The sequence below is a fragment of the Eptatretus burgeri genome, chromosome 16 (genome assembly GCF_056783735.1).
Source record: "Eptatretus burgeri isolate ZD-2024b chromosome 16, Ebu_testis_v1, whole genome shotgun sequence".
NCBI lineage: Eukaryota > Metazoa > Chordata > Myxini > Myxiniformes > Myxinidae > Eptatretus > Eptatretus burgeri.
In genome coordinates this window covers 45,884,868-45,906,397 of record NC_140976.1, presented here as the reverse complement: position 1 = coordinate 45,906,397, position 21,530 = coordinate 45,884,868, and the positions used below count along the sequence as shown (strand labels likewise).

Sequence of the window (21,530 nt, the reverse complement as noted above, 5' to 3'; positions counted from 1 at the left end):
TTTGATTTTGAGAACTTGGCAAAACTCAAAAGTTTTTATAGTCACAGTTTTCTGGCGCGTGTTCAATGTTTCGTCCTTCTTCTTTGTGTTCAATGTTTCGTCCTCCTTCTTTGTGTTCAACGACAATGGAATTAGTCATGACCTTCTTCCACCATTAACCTTCACTAATAGCTGAGAGGTTTCCATCAATCGATCAACCCGTGGGATTGATTGGGGGGGGGGGGTTGGGGGGAGGGGGTTAAAGAAGAAGAGAAATGGACAGCTTCAGCCGTTGGGCGGTGACCTTCAGAAGAGATCGGTTTGACGAACCAGTCGAGGTCCTCTGGGTGGAGTCACGACGAGCTTCCCGAGCGCAGAGACGTGTGACGTAAGTTAAAAGTTGTTTTTAAAAGCTGCGTCACGGGGCACGAGGACCTCGCCGTGGTAGTCCACGTCGCACCACACGAGGTGTACCTCGCTCCTCCTCGAGGTGCATCATTGCGGAAGATTACCTCATTCGGAGGAATGTGGATCGGCAGTGAGCCATGACAATCAGAACGTCCCTTCGGGGATCCACTCGGCAGTGGCCGCATCTGCTCGTGTTGTCCTGCGTGTTCGAGCTCGTCCGAGCCGTGGACGACTGCTCTGACCAGCACCACGTGACTCGCCCGTTCCCGAGAAGTCCTGCCCGAGACCGCTCCAGACGCGCACTCGTCTATCCGGGAACCCTTTGGTGTGGAGCAGGGAACCTTGCGGTCAACTACGACGACCTGGGTAAGTGTGTCGGGAAGAACAGCGTTCCCACAGGGATGGGATTTTTTTTCCCGAGGAAGGGGGTCTGTCGGATGCGGGGGGTAATTTCCTGGTGGGGGGAGTGAGAGTGAGGAGGTGTCATTGTTTCCACGGGTGATGAGGTCCAAGGAGCGGGTGTTTTCAGAAAGACACTAACGAGAGGGGTGTGGTCTTCAGTGCGTATGGTTTTTTTTTTTTTTGTTGGGAGGAGGATTTCCATGGTAGCCAATTACGAGGAGGGGTGTTTTCGGTTGGGGGACTCGTTCCGTGAGGGGGTGTCATCTTCTGAGGTGAGCTTTGTTTTCCAGTTAGGGGTGAATTATCAAAATACCATTATTAATTTATTTTGTTTTCTTTGAAATTAGTACAGAGTACTGTATTATTTTGTGATTCCGCATTTTTGGGGGTCACCATATGAAACTGGTTGCCAGCATAACCTTTTATTGATGTGGTCCTCTCAAAACGAGCGTTGAATCAAAGGGGGGGGGGCCAAAGACTTCCCTGTGAAACTCACTGATGGCGTCCATCTGTTGCTTGGTGTGTCTGGACGTTATCCTGACACAGGACGATCATCGTGATGTTCACACCAATTCGGTGCGTCGATGAATTTGGCATTGAGTACATATTTTGTATGAAAAGCAGTTATCCTGAGCTTTATTGATGAATAATTATCAGCATATTTAACAACCAATTTTGTGCGCATTAAGGCTTGATTGCATGAACGAAGGTGAATATGAAAAATAAATATATATATATATATTCAAACTATATTCCCCATGGCTAGTCAATCATATGTATGAAGTTTCACATCGATCTCTTAAGCCGTTCTGGTGAAGAAAGTTTTTAAATGCTTTTATTTTTTTTTTATCGCAATTTGGCCGCCAAACCGCATGAACAATGACGTCGTAAGTTTAATTCTTCACTCACGTCGGGTCGTAGACAGGACCGGATTTACTTGCTTGTGGACCCGAGGCCAAACCTTATCAGTGCCCCCCCCTCCAAAAAAAAATTATATTATATTATATTATATATATATATATATATATATATATATATATATATATATATGTATATTGTAATGTTAAAAAAAAAAGAATTACAACATAATGTAACACATCAATAATTTTTAATCACAATAGTTCCATATCAAGTACATCAAAGTAAATCAAGTTCCATATCATGTACATCTTACACATCGGAGTAATGGAAAAATACAATGAAACTGAAACATAATAAATTACAATGAAATACAATGCATGATAAAAAAGCATACAATGAAACCGATCAGAGAACCCACAAGTCCCCGGTGGACCCCCAGTTACTGGTGGGCCCTAGGCCAATGGCCAATGTTGCCTATTGGAAAATCCGGCCCTGGTCGTAGACCAGGTGTATGAAGTTTCTCATTTTGATTCAACCAATATTATTGCTGGAATACCACTTCATAGATGACGTCATCATAATCACCCTATATACCCCCCATTGGGAGTTTATGACATATGCCAAGTTTCAATTATTTTTGTTGAACGGTTTCGGAGAGAAAGATGTCCAATTTTTTTTTCTTTAACCCAATATGACTGCCATACTATGTGACCTATGACATCAGAGTTATCAATAAAATATTCTCCGTGGGGAGTCCCTCATCTGTTTAAAATTTTGCATCGATCAGACAAGCGGTTACAGAGAGAAACATTTTTGAAGCCAAAACATATGTCGACGCGGACAAACAGACAGACAGACAGAGAGTGATGTAGCAATAGTCCTGAATCCCCTTTGGGGCGAGACTAATTAGGGACAAATAACCAATGCCTGTCTGCATGATGCAATCATTGCTTGAGTTCGGTGTTGGATTGTCTATTTGATTTTTTTTTTTTTTTTTTTTAAACGTGTTTGGGCCTTTCAAACAAAGTGGGAATTGTGACTGATCGCCACCAAGCAGCAACATATTTTGCAATTGGTTGCATCGCTGCAATCTTGGGATGCCAAGCGATTGCAAGGGGCAATCATGTGAGTCGATGACCCTTCTCATTGTGCCTCCTGCAAAGTGCACACAAGCAGACGAACCCAAGCGTCGGGTTTCTCCGATTGGTTGAATACTTTATTGGCAAACATATGGGGACATGTGGCCCAAATTACCATGGCTTATAAAAGAGACATCACTGTTCCTCGGGTGAGATGAATTGTGCAACGGCATTTGGAGGTTTTTTTTGTGCAATGTCATCGTCTCGTGGCGTGAATAATTCCGGGGCACTAACAGTGCTTTACATATGGCGGAATATTTGGCCGAAGGATGATGTAGCCTCTTTGAAAGAGAGTTGACAATTTCCTGATAACGGAGAGAAAAACTGTCGAATGACGACAATTTGAACACGCCAATAGCCGTGCATTGAATACACGGTTCTTAATGTGCATTTGCTGTGCAGCGAATAAAAATATTTACCTCCACCACCGAAGGTGAAAGAGGTGATGTTTTCACCCCTGTCTGTCTGTCTGTCTGTCTGTCTGTTAATTGGGATTTTGGCAATCATGGTGGTCGGTTGTGTGTGTCATTCTGTGTGTCTGTCTGTCTGTCTGTTTGTTTGTGTGTTTGTTTACCTTGTAGCAGCCACACCGTTTCAGCGATCATGACCAAACTGGGTACAGACGTCGGCCATGGTCCAACTTAGACACTTGTCGTTTTTGGTGAATCTATGTCAAAGGTCAAGGTCAAGGTCACCGAAAACCGAAATTCTTATTTTCGCAATAACGTCCGCTAAAATGGTCGTATCGACTTCAAACTAAATCCAAAATGTGCATCTTCCAATTCTGCATCCAACCATATGTCTCATTGTGGTGTCACACCAACACCCTTCTTAGCGGTCGGGGGTCGAATGTCAGGGGGGTGTCGGGTCAAAACTTTCAAATTGCGATAAAAACGCCATTTCGAGTCCGATTGACTTCCAAGTTATGATCATGACCAAACTAAGTGCAATAACTCATTAAACAGCAGCACTATCGACTTGTAAGAACCAAATTGATATCCAGGTTTTTGTTTTTACAGAGATCATGGAGATATGACAAAGTTATTCCGGCAATTCCTTGCTCAACGAGCAATTTCGTTTGTCTGTTTGTTTGTGTACAGGATATCTCAAAAAGTTTGGACGGATTCGGATGAAATTTTGCGGACATGTTCGGTGTGTGACAAGGACGAAATGATTCAATTTTGGTGAAGATCCGGATCCTGATCTGACTACTACATTTTTTTAAAGTGATTCTTCACCGTATCTCAAAAAGTTGTGCACGGATTCGTACGAAATTTGGTGGAAATGTTGGACGTGTAACAAGGAGGAATTGATTCAATTTTGGTGACGATCCGGATCCGGATCTGGAAATGTTTAATCTCCTTCTTCACCATTTAGAGATACTATGGCCAAAACGATATAGTACTGCATCGCATGATATTTCAAAAATGTATTGATTGGGCCCGATATGTTCTCTTGGATCAGGCATTGCATGGTGGAGGTATACGCTCTAGTGAGTGCCCTTCTGGTTCAAAATGTGATGGACGGATTCGGAGGAAATTTGGTGGACAGGATGGTTGTGTGACAAGAACGAAATGATTCGATTTTGGTGAAGATCCAGATCGGGATATGAGAAATTTTTAAAAGTGATTCCGCACCATTGAGTGATTGGGCCAAAAGTGATATATAGCATGATATTTGAAAACGTTGTGGATGAGTTATGACAAAACATGGTGAATGAGTTGGGTAGGTGACAAGAACAAGCCGATTAGATTCTGGTTAAGGTCGGGATGCAAATCCAACCTATCGGTGGGATACAAAACATAAACTGTCAGAGGCAATTGAGGGAAGTGGCAGAGGAAATTGAGGGAGGTGACAGAGGCTATTAAGGGAGGTGGCAGAGGAAATTGAGGGAGGGAGCAGAAGCTATTGAGGGAGGTAGCAGAGGGTATTAAGGGAGGTGGCAGAGGCTATTAAGGGAGGTGGCAGAGGCTATTAAGGGAGGTGGCAGAGGCTATTGAGGGAGGTGGCAGAGGCTATTGAGGGAGGGAGCAGAGGCTATTGAGGGAGGTAGCAGAGGGTATTGAGGGAGGTGGCAGAGGCTATTTAGGGAGGTGGCAGAGGCTATTAAGGGAGGTGGCAGAGGCAATTGAGGGAGGTGGCAGAGGCTATTGAGGGAGGTGGCAGAGGAAATTGAGGGAGGTAGCAGAGGCTATTGAGGGAGGTAGCAGAGGCTATTGAGGGAGGTGGCAGAGGATATTAAGGGAGGTGGCAGAGGAAATTGAGGGAGGTAGCAGAGGCTATTGAGGGAGGTAGCAGAGGCTATTAAGGGAGGTGGCAGAAAAAATTGAGGGAGGTAGCAGAGGCTATTGAGGGAGGTGGCAGAGGCTATTGAGGGAGGTGGCAGATGCTATTGAGGGAGGTGGCAGAGGCTATTGAGGGAGGTGGCAGAGGCTATTGAGGGAGGTGGCAGAGGCTATTGAGGGAGGTGGCAGAGGCTATTGAGGGAGGTGGCAGAGGCTATTGAGGGAGGTGGCAGAGGCTATTGAGGGAGGTGGCAGAGGCTATTGAGGGAGGTGGCAGAGGCTATTGAGGGAGGTGGCAGAGGCTATTGAGGGAGGTGGCAGAGGCTATTGAGGGAGGTGGCAGAGGCTATTGAGGGAGGTGGCAGAGGCTATTGAGGGAGGTGGCAGAGGCTATTGAGGGAGGTGGCAGAGGCTATTGAGGGAGGTGGCAGAGGCTATTGAGGGAGGTGGCAGAGGCTATTGAGGGAGGTGGCAGAGGCTATTGAGGGAGGTGGCAGAGGCTATTGAGGGAGGTGGCAGAGGCTATTGAGGGAGGTGGCAGAGGCTATTGAGGGAGGTGGCAGAGGCTATTGAGGGAGGTGGCAGAGGCTATTGAGGGAGGTGGCAGAGGCTATTGAGGGAGGTGGCAGAGGCTATTGAGGGAGGTGGCAGAGGCTATTGAGGGAGGTGGCAGAGGCTATTGAGGGAGGTGGCAGAGGCTATTGAGGGAGGTGGCAGAGGCTATTGAGGGAGGTGGCAGAGGCTATTGAGGGAGGTGGCAGAGGCTATTGAGGGAGGTGGCAGAGGCTATTGAGGGAGGTGGCAGAGGCTATTGAGGGAGGTGGCAGAGGCTATTGAGGGAGGTGGCAGAGGCTATTGAGGGAGGTGGCAGAGGCTATTGAGGGAGGTGGCAGAAAAAATTGAGGGAGGTGGCAGAGGCTATTAAAGGAGGTGGCAGAGTTGATAAGCATGATGTAAACCGACATCTTTAACAGCTCATTGGAGTCACGCCGTGTATCAGTGAATTGGAGAGTCACAAACGTAACACCGTTATTTGAGAAAGGATCCAGATAACAATTGGGGAACGAGAGACATGTTTGCTTGGCTTCATTGTTCGGGAAGTGCTGGAAACGTTAATTAAGGAGCGGAGAGTGAACCATTTGAATAATTTCATACAAATTAAAGGCATTCAGCATGGATTTACTTAAGGGAGGTCAGGCTTAACAAATTAATTGGAGATCTCCCAGGCACTTTCTGATTTGGCGAATGATGGAAGGGCAGTGGTGGTAGATTATTTAAACTTTCAAAAAGTTTTTGCTGAGGTGCCACATAGAAAGCTGTCAGTTAAGATGAAGACTTGTGGAATGGCTGGTAGAGTAGCCAACTGGATTTGAAACTGTCTTATTGGTTGGAAGCAAAGAGTAGCTGTGACCGGAAGGATATCCAACAGGGAAGATGAAAGTAGTGGGGTACTCCAAGCATCAGCACTCGATCCATCATTGTTCATAACTTACATTAATGATTTGGACAGTGGGGTAAAGAGCAGACTTTCTAAATTTGCAGATGACACGAAGCTAGTAGGTAATGTCGACAGCACACATGGGGGGGATCAGATTCACTAAAGGCTGGATACTTTAATGGACTGTGCAAATGATTGGCAGATGCAGGTCAACACGAGGAAATGTAAAGTGAAGAGAAATTTAAATAGGGACTATATAATACAAGGGGCATTCTTGGAGCATGTGACACAGGAGAGAAGGATCTGGGGGTGGCAACAGATGGAGGAGGTAAGCAGACAGCTGACAGTGCTGGGCAGCCACAGGTAAAACTCATGGGATTTTCGGTTGCATTCGTCGGAAGATAATTATACATCAAAAGAGGTGGTGTGGATTTTGTGCAGGAATTTAGTGAGACCTCATCTAGAATATAGCATTCAGCTTTGGTCACCATATCTCAGGAAGTTGCCATAGAGAAGGGGACAGCATCGAGCAATTAGATTGATTCTGTGCCTCACTAGACAAAGCTTTTTAGAAGTAGCTGAAGGAGACAGCACCTTTTACATGAGAAACGAGACGATTGCGACACACGACTCCTCAAAAAGAGGTGAATGCAGAGAATGGTCTCCCTGTAATGCCTGTTGTTGGCTTCGTGGTGAGGGTGGTGGGCTTGAGATCCTAAGGTCCTGAGTTGAAATCCCGCTCTGCCAATGAATTACTACCAGGTAGGGTTGACTCAGCCTGTCATCCTTCTGAGGTCAGCAAAATGAGTACCAGCTTGCTGGGATGATTGAGCCATTTGAGTGTCCTGTGTCGGAGTGACAACCTGTCCATGATTGTGCCCAATTGCCGAGGAGACAGCTTCGGCAGCACCGACGTTCTGTACAGAGTATGGTCCCAACGGATGGATGGTCTCCCTGAAAGAGTCGTGAGAATTGGCAGTGGATGGTGCTGTATCTGAAAGCCATGGGGATGTGGGAGTACAAAGATGTTGGTATGATTGTGCAGGCTCGGTGTGCATGAAAACCTCCTCCTGCACCGAAGATCCTCGTAAATCCTTGTTATGACTTAGCTGGGGTTGGAATCGAACCCCTGACTTCCCAGATGCAGAATGGAGGCTCGAACCATTAATGGACTTCAAACTAATGCTACTCGAATACATCCACCTTTGCCACCTCCCTCCCCCTCAACTAACTTTCATTCAGACATTGTAAGTCAATTTAAATAAAATGCAAATCCTTCATTAAAATGCTTCTTCAGATAGAATAAATTGGAAGTAGTTGTTACCTCGTTCAATATATTCTTCTGAAACTAGTGAGCTCGTTCTGGGGAGCTTATGGAATGGCGCGTCGTCTGTTTGTACGTCCATAAACACTTGCAATTTCTTCTCTGAAACTACACACATGATTTTGATGAAACTTGACCACAACCTTCATCACCTGTGATGTGCCAAAGTTTGTACACATAATTAAATAAACTCGGAGTATGAGGGGTCTGCGGAGGAGATTTCTGCGAGAGGAGACCCGCCCACTTCCCCAATCCATAGAGTACGTGTGGTCACCCAATGGTTTGACGAGCATGACACTGATGTTATCCATATGTCATGGCCTTCTCAGTGACCAGCTCTCAACCCAATTGAGCACTTATGGGATATTCTGGAACGACGCCCGAGACAGCGTTTTGTTTTCCACCTCCATCAAACAGGTGTGAGCTGATTGACTTTCTCGTGGAAGAATGGTGCAGCATCCCTCCTACAGAATGCCAGACGCTGGAAGATAGAGCGATCCCAGCACCAACCTGATGTGGAGAGAGGTGGACCTTGGACTGTGCATGTCATAAGCACAACCTTTCGGTGACACTGGCATTGAATCAAAGAGAGGACCAAAAACCTCTGCCTGTGATGCACGACCACCTATTTTATGTCTTACATAAATTTCCTGAAATTTTCTCCTCCTCCACCTCATCTTGGTGAAGAAAGGAGCAGAGCCATATTGCATCAAGCAACCCATCAAACTCGGTTATGTATATACTGCAACGGTCACGGGTCTGCAAGACCTGCTGGGTGTGGATGAGCGGTCTCCCCTTGTGCCCGTTAATTTGGGCACACATCTCTGTTTCAAACACATGACTGCAGCGAATCAGCCTGGCAGAAGTGGCCGAGCAAATTGTTACAGGCGATTCACTTTTTGCGGCGTCTTAACTGCGTGAACCCAATTTAGCGGTCTAACGGATTTATGTGCCAATCCTCTATGTGCTATTGAGTTCCCATTCCGTGATGTTACATATGTATGTGTCAATCACAAAGGATAAGTGCTTGGCCACCAGGTAATTTTATTTGTTTGTCATTAAATCAATTGTTGACTGTTCCTCTCAACCTTTGTGAACTGCCAGCCTGGAAGTGGGCTAGATTTGAACATGCATTTGCATGTTTGCCTCCTACATCAAATTCAAACCTGCCATTGCTTGATGGGTTTTCGACTTGCCTGATAGGTTGTCTGCTTCAAAAGAGAACTGTGGATGGACCCAGACACAATTTAAGGGGACATACCAGTGACAAATGCAAAATAGATTTGGGACGGTGGAGAGCGTTGAGATTTGAAGAGTTGGAAAGATTTGGAGGTAGGACAACAATATCACCATGGAGTCAAGAGGAGAGGAGTCACATACAGCTGTCAGAGATGGTTCATCTGGCAGCCTTGTGCACTGAAGCACTTGGCTCGAAGTGGTGGCTTTGGTTCATCAATGTTCCTGCCTTTTCCCAAAGTCTCTGGTGCAGCTGTGGTTTCACATGCTGCTCATGCTCTCTAAGCTGTCTTGGCACCATCCTGCATATTGTTGATGCCTTCAGGATTCAACTTTTTCCACGAGACCGTACTGTGACTGACGCATTTCGTGCACCCTGACCTCCTTCAGGGCTCTTCATTCCTGAGCCGATTGCGTCACACTATGCACTGCCAATGGCCCCTAGGTGTTTGCCTGTGCCAAAGGCTTGACATCTCATTAAGTAGCCCTGCAAATCCCAGTGGCTATAAAGTAAGTCTCCTTCTATAAAGTATAGTAAGTTTTAGTTCTCCTTCAATGGGCTCTTTCTGGTTATCGCTTCCCGTATTCTGCTCTCCATAACGTCCCAATAGGCCTGACTTAACCTGTTCATTTTTGTTTTAATCCTTATATCCAAAATTTTCATTCCTCTACTAATCCATAGAATTGTAAGTCATGCTTATTATTGGTTATTTTTTTTTTATATATATATTTTGGTTTTAACCTTTGTATGCCTATAAGTCATTTCTTTATAATCATTGTAGTATTCTCCCATGATGGACTTGAACACTAAATTAAACCATTTGGGAGATAAAGAAAACCGGTATCCATCCATTCTGTGTTTTCAATTCCATTTTCACTCTCAACCAAACATAGATATCACTTTTTTTTACAATCTAATTGTCGAATTTAACTTCAGGCAGGAAATGTAACCAATGTACTCGCACAAAATTGACCACTCTTTTTGAAAGATATTCTGGGATGTTTAACATTGACAGTCTAAATGCAGAAGGGACGGCCAACTCCATCTCGTGTAAAGACTGTCCTTCCGGATTCAGTCCCCCTGCCGGCACTCATCACAGTGACGGTTTTAAGTAAAATTCTTCTCTACTGGGGAGCAAATCCATGATTAAGCAGCTCAGAAAAACAAGCTCAGACCTTCACTGAGTTTTCTCGTTTAATAATTGCTTTTAGGTTTTTTTCAGTGCAACAGATTTTATTTTTTTCAATAATCATATCAGTAAGTTCATGAAAGTACAATTTGGACATTTGTTAAGTTCACTTTTATGTTGACATTCCTTATCAGTGTTTTGATCAGTAATGTTTAAAAGCATCATATATTGATTTTACAATTGTAAAACTTGTGCTTTTCCTGATGTTTTCTAAAAACATGCCAAACTAGAAGGGCACTCAGGAGAGCACATACCTCTGGCATGTAACGCCTGATCCATGAGAGCATATCGGGCCCAATACATTTTTGAAATATCATGCTATATATAGTTTTTGGCCCAATCTCAATGGTGAGGAATCACTTAAAAAATTAAATAACTATCGTATCCAGATCCGGATTCGGATCTTCACCAAAATCGAATCAATTCTTCCTTGTCACACACCCATGTCCACCAAGTTTCGTCCGAATCCGTCCACAACTTTTTGATATATCGTGCTATGTATCATTTTTGAGATGTCCTGCACGCAGACAACCAAACAGACAAAGAGGAGTGAAAACATCGCCTCCTTCACCTCCGGTGGCAGAGGTAAAAATAGTGTTTTGCTTAAAGAAAGAATCACTGTGCTGTTGTACTTGTTTCAGGTGAACATACAGAGACGGATGTGTGTTGTCGTGAACATGACCACTGTCCGCACACTGTGGCAGCATTTGAATCGAAGTATGGCTTCCTTAACTACAGGTGGTACACCATCCTGCACTGCAGTTGTGACTATAGGTAAGGTTGTTTAATATTTCTTTGTAGCACAACAATCACATGTTTAGTCTAGTCTGTAGCAGATTGAATATTCGAGATCGACTTGAATTAAAGATTGTGGAATGAAGCTGTGTCTGCTTTCAAGTCGTTTTGACAAGTGAAGGACATTTAAATGTTTGTGGATCACTTATAACTAATCTAGTGTAAGCCTGGTATTGGCTTAGTGGTTCGGGTGGCTGGCTTAGGATCTTCGGGTCCTGAGTTCGAGCCCTGATGGTTGCTGAATGAACCCCAGGTCAGGTTGATTCAGCCTGCCATCCTTCTGAAGTTGGTGAAATGAGTATCAGTGTGCTGGTAAAGGGGCACAACATCAGCAGCACAGCCATGCTTCGAAGAAATGATAGCTACCCTGGCAGCCAAGCTGCCATATGGAAGAACAGGATGGAATTCATCTAATCATCAAGAACAGAACAGAACTCGTGTAGTCATCATCTAATTCTGTCAAGTGTCGGACTTCTGGCGACATTCATGATCGGATTTCTCCAAACATCCCCATCCTACACTGCTTCCCAAAGCTCTGACAGACAGCTTAGTTGCAGCCTTTACCTCATCCATCCTGCACAAACGAGGTCTACCTGTTTCTCGTCTTCTTCTTTAAATCATACTGAGCATGGTTGACTTCTCCAGACTTTCATTTTGTTTACATATGATGTGTCCAAGGTATGACAGTTTCTGTTTTAGCATCATCTCTTCTAATGTACATCGTGGTCTAATTTATTCGTTATGGGATGGGATCTTTAACGTTTGTCTGCAAGTCTACGTTTCAAAACTGCCAATCTTCTTCCTTCCTTTATTTTTCATGGTCCATGACTCGCATTCATCCATTGCAACCGGAAATACTATATCATTCATCAGCTTCCTTCTAGTTTGTAATTTGTATTGTGACATCTTTGTCTCTCCAGATCCTTGTCAATCCTGACATTGCTGTTTCCCCCAATTCTAACCGTCTATTAATTTCTCCTCCACGTTCTCCACTCACTTAAATCCTTTAACCGAGTAAGATAAAACCGTCAATTATTTACAGATGATCGTGTCCAAATCTGAACACGTCGATCTTCTCAGTTAACAAGATTTTAGTCTTTTTTTAGGTTGAAATAAAGACCAGCCTTTTCACTTTGCCAAGTCTCTGTTTGTGGCATTTTCATGAAGTCCTCTTTACTTTCTGCCAACAGAGTGGTATCGTCAGCATACCCTATATTACACTTACAACTACGTTATTAATATTACTGAACATTTTGTATCGTCTCATTGGTTCACATTTTGTTATATACATATTGGATTGGATCAAGAATGAGGCTGGGTGGTGGGAAATTGAGATTTAAATTGAGTGTTATGGGAAAGGCGAGGCGTTGGCAGGGTTTAAACAAACAGAATAGGGTGATAAAGAAGGATCAACGTAAAATATATATATATATATAATTCAGGAGGGAAAATAACCATTTGAAGTTTGCTGAAAAAGTAACAATTAAATCAAAAGATGTCTTCATTTGAAAGTCTGTAAATTTGAGACAATGCAACTTGAGGTGTGTGTGTGTGTGTGTGTGTGTGTTTGTGTGAGATTACCACTATGGGGGGGGGGGGGGAAGGGGTGGGTGGTACCTGATGCTACACTGAAAAAACACTGTGTAGGGGTTCTGGCACATGTTGTGCATTTAAAATGTATTGAGCTATTGCTCTCAGGGTAATGAACTTTTCTCAGCAATGATTTCAGGAAGTGTTGGACATTCAAAAGCTATGGAGTAATTGGCGTTACCTTTTGGTGGTTACCTTTTGCCCGCGGTCTGGCGGCAGCACTGCCTGATCCCACATCCCAATATACACATTATAGCGGCCTGTGGTGGCCTTAAAAAGGCCTCCATGGCGAGCATGTGGTCGCTTAAAAGCTTGTCCAGATTCCGAACTACCTACAATCTAAATTTGGCACTTCTGGGTGTTACGGTTTCGGCCATGAAAGAGTAACAAAGAAACACACAAATACTTGAAAGTGTTTATAACATTTGAACTTCAGTGTCTGTCCAGGCCATAACCTTTTTTACCATTTGAGCTTTTATCATCAAATTTTCAACAACCCTTTTGCCAAATAATATAATGTAGTTTTTTTCGCTGTTGTTTTCGTCGTTTGAGTACAAAGTGAACGTGCCAGGCATTTGTATTTTGAGATGGTTTCTTGTTAACCTCCGCCATCGAAGATGGACGGAGGTTACTGTTTTCACCCCTGTTTGTTTGTTTGTTTGTTTGTTTGTGAACAGTATTACGGAAAAACTCCTGGACGGATTTCGACGAAACTTGGTGGGGGGATTAGGTATGCTCCAAGGATCATGCCATTAGATTTTGGACTTGGTCCAAAGTCCAACATAGCCGCTATGGTGGTCATTTTGAAAAAATATTTGAATTTTTGTTTTTGCATTTCTACATGTTTTAAGTGATTTACAATAAAAAATAAATAAATTTGTTAGAGAAAAAAAACAACAAATTTTGCACCTTTTTTTTTCAAAAAAATTTCGATTTTATTTTTTTGGCATTTCTACATGCGCGTCGATCTAGTTTAGTTTATTCAATCGTGGTTCAGTAGAGTCCGATCCGTTTTGACCTACAATGAATAGGATATCAGGTTCACTTAAGTGACCCAGCAGTATTGGCGGCGGAGGTTTTGCACTCTACCGCGTGCTCCCCCTCTAGTTTATCCTGTTTTCATGCAAAAGAGTTCTGTTTTCAATGCATTCTTTTCATCAATGCATTGTCACATTAATTGAATCCATTGTTTCAAGACCCATTGTTTTGAGTTGTTCTAACTCCTAATCTCACTTTCCACTTTCCTCTCCGAGCATGAAATAAATCAATTTTTCACTACTGCCAGTTATTAATTCTTCCATTTGTTTCCTTCCAGTTATTTTAATTTAGTTACAAATGTTGTATGATGCTTATCGTGTTTTTGGCCCAGTGGTGGAGAATCTGTGATTCTGCTACCTTTGTTAGCAGGGTGTAACACTACAGGCTCAAATCACTTCTGGCAGGATAGCCGAGAGGTGTGCACAGGCGCCTTTGAGCCGTGCAGACTAAGTTTGGATCTCGGCCCAGCTGTAAACGGTCATCCTGTGGTTTTACACTCAGGGCGATGCATTAATGTGTGTGCTGTCCATTGGAGGCACGTTAACCTGAAGGACCGGTCCATCAGCACTGGTCGTTGGTGGATGTTCAAAATTCCATGGGTGTCTTTCGCGAAGAATCGGCAAGTTATTGCCGGAACTCAAAACAAATTACAAATTCGTGTCACTTTCAGTGGAACGTCAGGTCTGACCAGCTGGTACATGAAGGATTTGGGCCAAAAACGTTGTGTGGCTGACCCGACAAAAAGGTGGGAATAGTTGTGCCGTGTTTCTGTATGTTGTGACAGAAATACTGTTGCTTATAAGTGAACACACCAAAAAGAGTGCAGAGCGGGAATTATTGTTTAACATAATTTGGCTGTTCCTGCAGATTCCGGCAGTGCCTGCACAAAGCAAACAGCACTGCATCACGTGTCATTGGCCAAGCTTATTTCAACGTCATCTCTGTGCCATGCTTTACATTTGAAGCAAAACAGACGTGTGCTCATCGAACTTGGTGGGGATGGTAAGTAAAAAAAATAAAATTAAAAAGCTAGAAGGGCACTCGGTGGAGCACCTCCCTCCGCCACGTAATGCCTGATCCACGAGAACATATCGGGCCCAAAACATTTTTGAAATATCATGCTATACAGGACGAGATCGTTTTTTGGCCCGAACTCTCATGGTGAAGAATCACTTTGAAAATTAAATCATTCTCATATACAGATCTGGATTCAGATCTTCACCAAAATAGAATCAATTCGTCCTTGTGACACACCCAACGTGTCCACCAAGTTTCATCCGAATCCGTACACTGAAGACATAATCTCCTTCACCTTCGGTGGTGGAGGTAACTACACTATTACCGTAGCTTGTCTTTTTAAAGAGTTGTTCCCTTGTTATTCTGCTATGCTGTCAAGTAATCGTTTTGTGTTTGTGTGTTTCCAAATTGTGTCTGAAATTAGTGTAACCATGGAATGGAGAACATGGAAATGGTTTATTAAAGAATGGATGGCATTGACATTTGTGATGTTTATAAAGGGGAAAAAAATACACTTGAGGTGCACTCCACTTAGTTTGTTGCAAGTTGTCTGGAATGATGTGCAACAAACGATTTCAGAACAAATGTATCGAAGCAAGTTTCCTCACCACTTCCAACATAATTTTGGATCATAATCATCATCAGTTGATGCAGGTGTCCTCACAGGAAGCCCCCAGTCCTAGTCAGGTTCCTTGTGTAATTTCGTTGGAATTTTTTGGAGAGTAGCAAACCTATAGATTTTTGAGAAGTTTAAAATCTATTTAAATAATAAAAAAAAAATGATGTTTCACATTTTTTTCAACTTTTGGAAAGGTCGTTTTAGGGTGAAAAACGTTTTTTTTAATTCCAATTTTAAAAAATCTGAAACAACACAAAATAACCAACTGATGATGGATTACTGTTAAATGGCTAACAATGAATTTTATAAGATAATAAAATGTTGCATCTTGACTGTCGGTTGCCATAGAAACAGCATTTTTGGAGTGGAATTGCCATTTTTTAATATATATATTTTAAATTATATTTTCCATCGGATGGCCTGTTTTAATTGTTAAATATAGTGACCATGACTAACTTACACATACGTATTATGATTTTCAAGTAGTGGAACAGTTGGTTGCCATGGAAATGGCCATCTCTGCAATGAAACATTTGTGTGTCTGTTGTTCAATATCAGAAGGTTTCGGCACCTTCAGCAGTAAAACGTTTGATTTTAAGTTTTTGTAGTTTGATGTATTGTTAGTGTGATCTTGTAGGGAACATAGGTGATGCCACATGGCGATGCCATTGCCTCAGGTTACGGTTGCTGGGCGTGGCATGACGTCATGATGTGGCGCGGTGCGCGTCCAAGCATGTGCAGCACTATGACGTCATTTTCAGTTTGCTTCGTTTATTCTCGATTTATTCATGACGGTTTACTTCGGAGCTTCGTTTCATCATATTCGGTTTTCAACACCTTTCTTCCTTTTTTCGGTAAGCTGTGATACCCTTTGAGGCGTATGTACCTTTTTGTCATTTTATGTTCTTCTGTATGGACTAGGATTATGGTTTGAATGGCCACGGGGGTTGGAGGTTTTAATTGCGTTTGCTGTTAGGCTTGGAGTTGGAAGTCGGGCATTCATCATGTTATAGCTATGTGTCTATCCTTTTTCTAGTATTCCGGGTTGATCATTAAATATGTCCCTATGTGCTGGTTCGTGCTTTCATTTATCCGGAAAGAAAGTCACCATCAATGTAATCAGTCACTGACGTATTTTGTTCCATTAGATTAACTGCTGTATAATAGGATAGGACTAGGTTAGCTTTGTGCCCGGGGGTTGGAATTACAGAGGGAGTCTATTTGGAGTTTCCATTTAGTTGACTGGCATGTAGTTAGCGCGTATTGTTGATTTCCCACTCATCTCTGCTTTTATTTTATTTAAGTAATTTTACCTCTTAGTAGCGGTTTTTATTTTGGATTCTAATAAAGTTCTATCATTGCGACATTTACCCTCATCTTCCGTTTAAATCACATAATTTTAGGTCAATAGATTAGTCAAAGAAAATAAGGATGTTGTTTTTCTCATCTGTTTGCTTTTTATCGTGATGAATGTTATTTGTTCCCTTGATATGGCCTGAGACATAAGCACAGCCCGAGTTTTATAGGCTGTATCACGTATGATGGATTTGACATTCATGAGCTGATGATATTCTCACCTGATACGGATGTTCTGGTTCTCCTGAACTATCAACCCTAACAGCAAACTATCAACTCCTGCCAAGACACACATCTATCTCAATGGCATCTCGCATTGTCAAAATCGAGCCAATCTGGAAGGCCCCGAGGTGAGGAGAGAGCCCAGGCATTGCCAGCGTTCCACGCATTCACAGGTGCCAATAATACTGGGTGGTTCGCTCGACATGGTAAGGCAAAGTGGTTCCAGTGCTACTTGAAGGCCGATGACGACGTGGTGGATGCCTTTGCTATGCTCTGTAAGGATGCTGAACTGTCAGAGGACCTATACACAACTTTAGCAAGATTTGTCTGTTCAGGTTATTGTCCAAGTGGTGTCAATATTTCCAGCATCCCTGAACTTCGGTGGCATCTCTTCTGTAAGAACATGGCTGAGAATGACAAGTTACCACCAACTGTCGGTGCTCTGAGGCAGCATATCATGCGGGTACATATCCAGGCATACGTTTGGGGTCAAGCAACAATTTCTCAGCAAACATTTCTTGATCCATTAAAGAATGGCTTCCACAAGGACACGAGTGGTCAACTCAAACCGACAACAACAGACATTCTCCCTGCACCAAAGGCAATTATCGAGATGATAAGGTGCCAGTGCAAGACAGAATGTTCATCACAGAGATGTTCCTGCAGGGCCAAGAACTTAACGTGCACTGATCTTTGCATGTGCAGCACTTCGTGTGAGAATGACGAGGACTCAAACATTGAACGGCATGACCACGATAGTGATGATGACGATGGCAATGATGAGTGATATTAGAGACAGTGATGCCAATTGGCTACAAACTCATATTTGACATTAAGTACATTTCACTGATCACCATATCCATGCGTTACTTGTTTCAAGATTTGAAAGCAATACATTAAATTAACGGTAATTTGACAAAATGATAGCCGTTTCCATGGCAACCATTGCTCAAAATACAGATATATGTATTCTATATTAAGAACTGTCCTCAAGTTAACAATTATGCATCATCAGTTGCTTGCTTGTGATTAATTTTGAATTTTCAGAGCTGAAATTTAAAAAAAATGGGTTTTTACCCCAAAACGACCCATTTGACCACATTATATGCATTGAAAAAAATGTGAAACATGGATTTTTCTGTTTTGGTGTTGTTTCAGCTTTCCAAAAATGTTGTGGTTAGCTCCTCTCCAAAAAATTCCAACGGACGTCAAATTATGGACACAAAGAACCTGACTACCCCAAGGAATCAGGCCACTCCAACCAGATTCCTCCAGAGATCAAGTAATTGAAAAGGGTAAAACGTTTTTTCCAGTGGGAGTTGGGGGGGAGGGGTTGTGGCCATTCGTGCTCAGCAAACGGTGCTCCAGTCCAAAGAATGGGGAAGTTGGACGAGGTTTGCAGTGTCAGGGTCTTCTTCATCGGGCTTTCCCCATTCACTGGTCGTCCCAGCACAAACACGTCTCCTCCGATAGGATCCATAATTTTGGATCGGCCTGTTCCCATCTGAACCCCAAGCTTATTATGTTCCATTGTCTACTATTGTTTTTGGAAGGTATATAAAAGTACATCGATGTCTCCTCATGTTTTCATCCTTCACATGATTAACGTACTAGAACAACACTCGGTGGAGCACGTACCTCCACCACGTCGAACAGTTTATGTTTCGTATCCCACTGATAGGCCACATCTGGATCCGGATCTTCACCGAAATCAAATCGATTAGTTCTTGGCACACACCCTGGCTGTCCACCAAGTTTTGTCCAAATCAGTCCATAACTGTTTGAAATATCCTGCTCACAGACAGACAGACAAACAAACAGACGTCCTCAGTGGCAGAGGTGGCAAGCTCCATCATGATGCTCACCCTAGATTATTGTTTTAAAAAATTTGTTAAAACAGCAGAAAGCATTTTTTTGTTTGCGGTAATAGAACATCTTTGCAATTGCACTGGTTCTGCAACTTGCATTCAAATTATCGTACATCTGCAACTTTGTCCTTCTCGGGTTTCTGCAATATCTGGTTTTGCAGAAATTAAAGCTTGCTCGACTCATGGAGAAGGAATAAGTCAAGGCCTTTGACTCGATGTGGACGAGCCCTTGTCCACTGTTATTGGGAGCTGTTGGATTTGAATGAACGTTAGTCATGTGGTCATCATCATCTCCATTGTAATACATAATTGTTTGTCGGCTGACATTCTGTTATGCCTTTTTGCATTTTGCAAACATCTTGAGGGTATAACTCTGAGTGGGCTTTCATTGATACCATAAGACTACTTTTCACAGTAAATGTGCTTGAAGCAATGAGAGTAGCTTTAAAGTATACCAGGTCAGGTCAGTCAGGTTTCTTGACTGCCACTGGTAACACGTAACCCAGTACGACCTCGTGCATGGTCGGGAAGTCGGCGACTAAACTGACTACTCTCACTGGCTCGCCAGTGGGGAGGGTGACCATAACACCCTGCAGGACTAAAAACAATACCTGCTGAAGGGCTGATGAGCTCCTTTAGGGAGCCAGCGGCCATCCAGTAAGGAGATGGTGTCTCCAAAAAAGCACCCATCTGGTTCGACCGGTTTTTTAGGTGGTAGGTTGTAAACAGCAACTGCTCAGGGTACCAGTACCGTTCTGACTGAGGAGTGCTAAAGTGGTGCCTGGAACCATCTTGCACTCCCCGTGCCAGGATTGCTGGTCTTACTTTCTGTCTCACTCAAAGTATAACTAGCGGGTGAGCTTTAATCTCTTTCTTGCAAACATCACACGCTTTTCTTACTCACTCCTCACCTTACATTCTCTCTTTTATTTCTCCTGATTCAAGGCCTGGCCTCGATGAGGACTGTTTAGTCTGTGACCGGAGCCTTCAACATAAAAATTCAAAAAAAATCCCCAAAAAACATAATATGATCAAAAATATAGTGTATTTGACTGATCATAAACTTAAACGTTTTCTAGTTTTGGAAAAGGGACGGAATTTGCACTCAATGATGAGTAGCAAGCACACCCCCACCTATCAGCTCTTACACATCATGTCAAACCCACTCCTCTCCTCCACCGTCACTCACAATAATTTTTTCTTAACAAGAAAGACGCCTCTTTGGAATACGAACATTTGTAATTTGTACTAAAATTTATTCCATTTCTCGGAACTTTTCATGTCATATTATTTAAGTACACCAGCGGGCACTCCCACCCTCCTGGCGGGAGTACCCTTCTTGGCCCACCTTTGGAGGGCAATGTTCTGCAGCACATTCTGAGAAAAGCAGTTGTCATTTTTGGGAAATTTTATTGATCACAACATATCATACTCGATATCATAAGATAAAGGAAGATTATTTGTAATACCAGCCACCACACATTTGCTCCATTATAGCAAGATTGTGCATGTATGGATGTACCGATGTACATAGAGACCATTGTAGAAGCACTGGCTCTTGCATGAGCACTACCTCTTCTCCCTTGAGAACCGAACATTCCAAATAGCTGCACAGATGTGTTGTGCTGTCTGGGCCACGTGAGCCTTGGAAGTAACGTCTGCAGATGACTTTGGTGACTCTGCCAATGTCACAGGCAACGTGTTCGGAGATTTTAGTGTTGACCATGGTGCCAGCAGCATTTCATATTATTTTGTGGAAAATAAATGTTATTTTGCATTGAAACATAAATGATCAATCGTGTTTTCTGTGAAAGACGAACGTCCTCCATCTGCATCCGATTCTTATGGAGGGGTCCCTACCTTAGCATCCCATCTGGATGGAGAGTACTTTCATTGAAGCGACACATTGCTTGCGAAACAACAATCTTACAGTTTATACTCACGTCAGGAACCAATCCCAAACCAGATACCTCAGATGAGTGCACTACCTCTGAACCATCCTGCCCGCCAACTTATGTATGTACCAAGTTAATTTGTAACGATGCCAAACCAATTTTATCAACATCTTTCTTACATTCCTAGCTGATAACCTAACACCTGCTTACCTTCCTACCTGCCCGTAGGTGCAAACATTACCAATCGGTGCGTGTGGCAAAAGTTCAGCCTCAACAGCCATATGACTTTGGATGGGCCAATGTCATCGACATTGATGCATTTTCAGAGGAGCAAAAGCTGCAGCAGGTGACGACTCCACAGCCTGCTCATGAGACTGTAACGGACTTTCTTGCCGAGAAAGATTCAAACAATAATAGTTTGCTCCAGTCTGAAATCATTGTTCGACAGAGTTCAAACCAGGAGAACGATGTTTGGCAGCTCAGTTTTTCTGGAAAACACCCAGAAAAAGAAAAGAATTCCTTTCCTGCTATCCAAGTTTTAACAGACAAGGGAGGTTTGGAGACTCGAGAAAAAGGTAATAGTTCTAAAATCACTCCCAGTGTGCATATCCATCAAGGTCATGGTCGAGGAAGGAATAGAAAGGGAGAATGCAGAAGAATGAACAGGAGAAGAGGGAAAAGAAAGAAGAAAGGGGGTAAACACAGAATAGAATGTATTCCCTCCTTGCATCCAGAAAGAGTTCAGATAAAAACGGCCAAAAAAAAATCTGGGATTATAACGAGAAGGAATGGGAGAAAAAACTCGAAAAGAGTTCGCAAGAGCAAGAGGGGGAGGCAGAACGCAAGAAGGCAGAAACTGGATCGTAAC

The 21,530-nt window shown here is 43.1% G+C and overlaps 1 protein-coding gene across 3 annotated transcripts in view; it reads left to right on the top strand.

Annotated features, from left to right (window-relative positions):
* The first annotated feature begins 335 nt into the window (after positions 1 to 335).
* LOC147011014 (uncharacterized) overlaps positions 336 to 21,530 on the top strand; it is a 22,150-nt gene continuing 955 nt past the window's right edge. Inside the window, exons 1-5 of one of the 3 annotated variants that reach the window (XR_015052599.1) lie at positions 336 to 753; positions 10,904 to 11,036; positions 14,553 to 14,687; positions 15,999 to 16,175; positions 20,891 to 21,028. Coding sequence is in view for 2 of the 3 variants with exons in the window: in XM_085860664.1 (XP_085716790.1) it covers positions 525 to 753; positions 10,904 to 11,036; positions 14,553 to 14,687; positions 20,891 to 21,530 (1,137 nt within the window). In the remaining variant the exon portion in view is untranslated. Of the gene's footprint in view, positions 754 to 10,903; positions 11,037 to 14,552; positions 14,688 to 15,998; positions 16,176 to 20,890 lie in introns of all 3 variants that reach the window. The other 2 variants (XM_085860664.1, XM_085860665.1) reach the window with 2 other exon arrangements.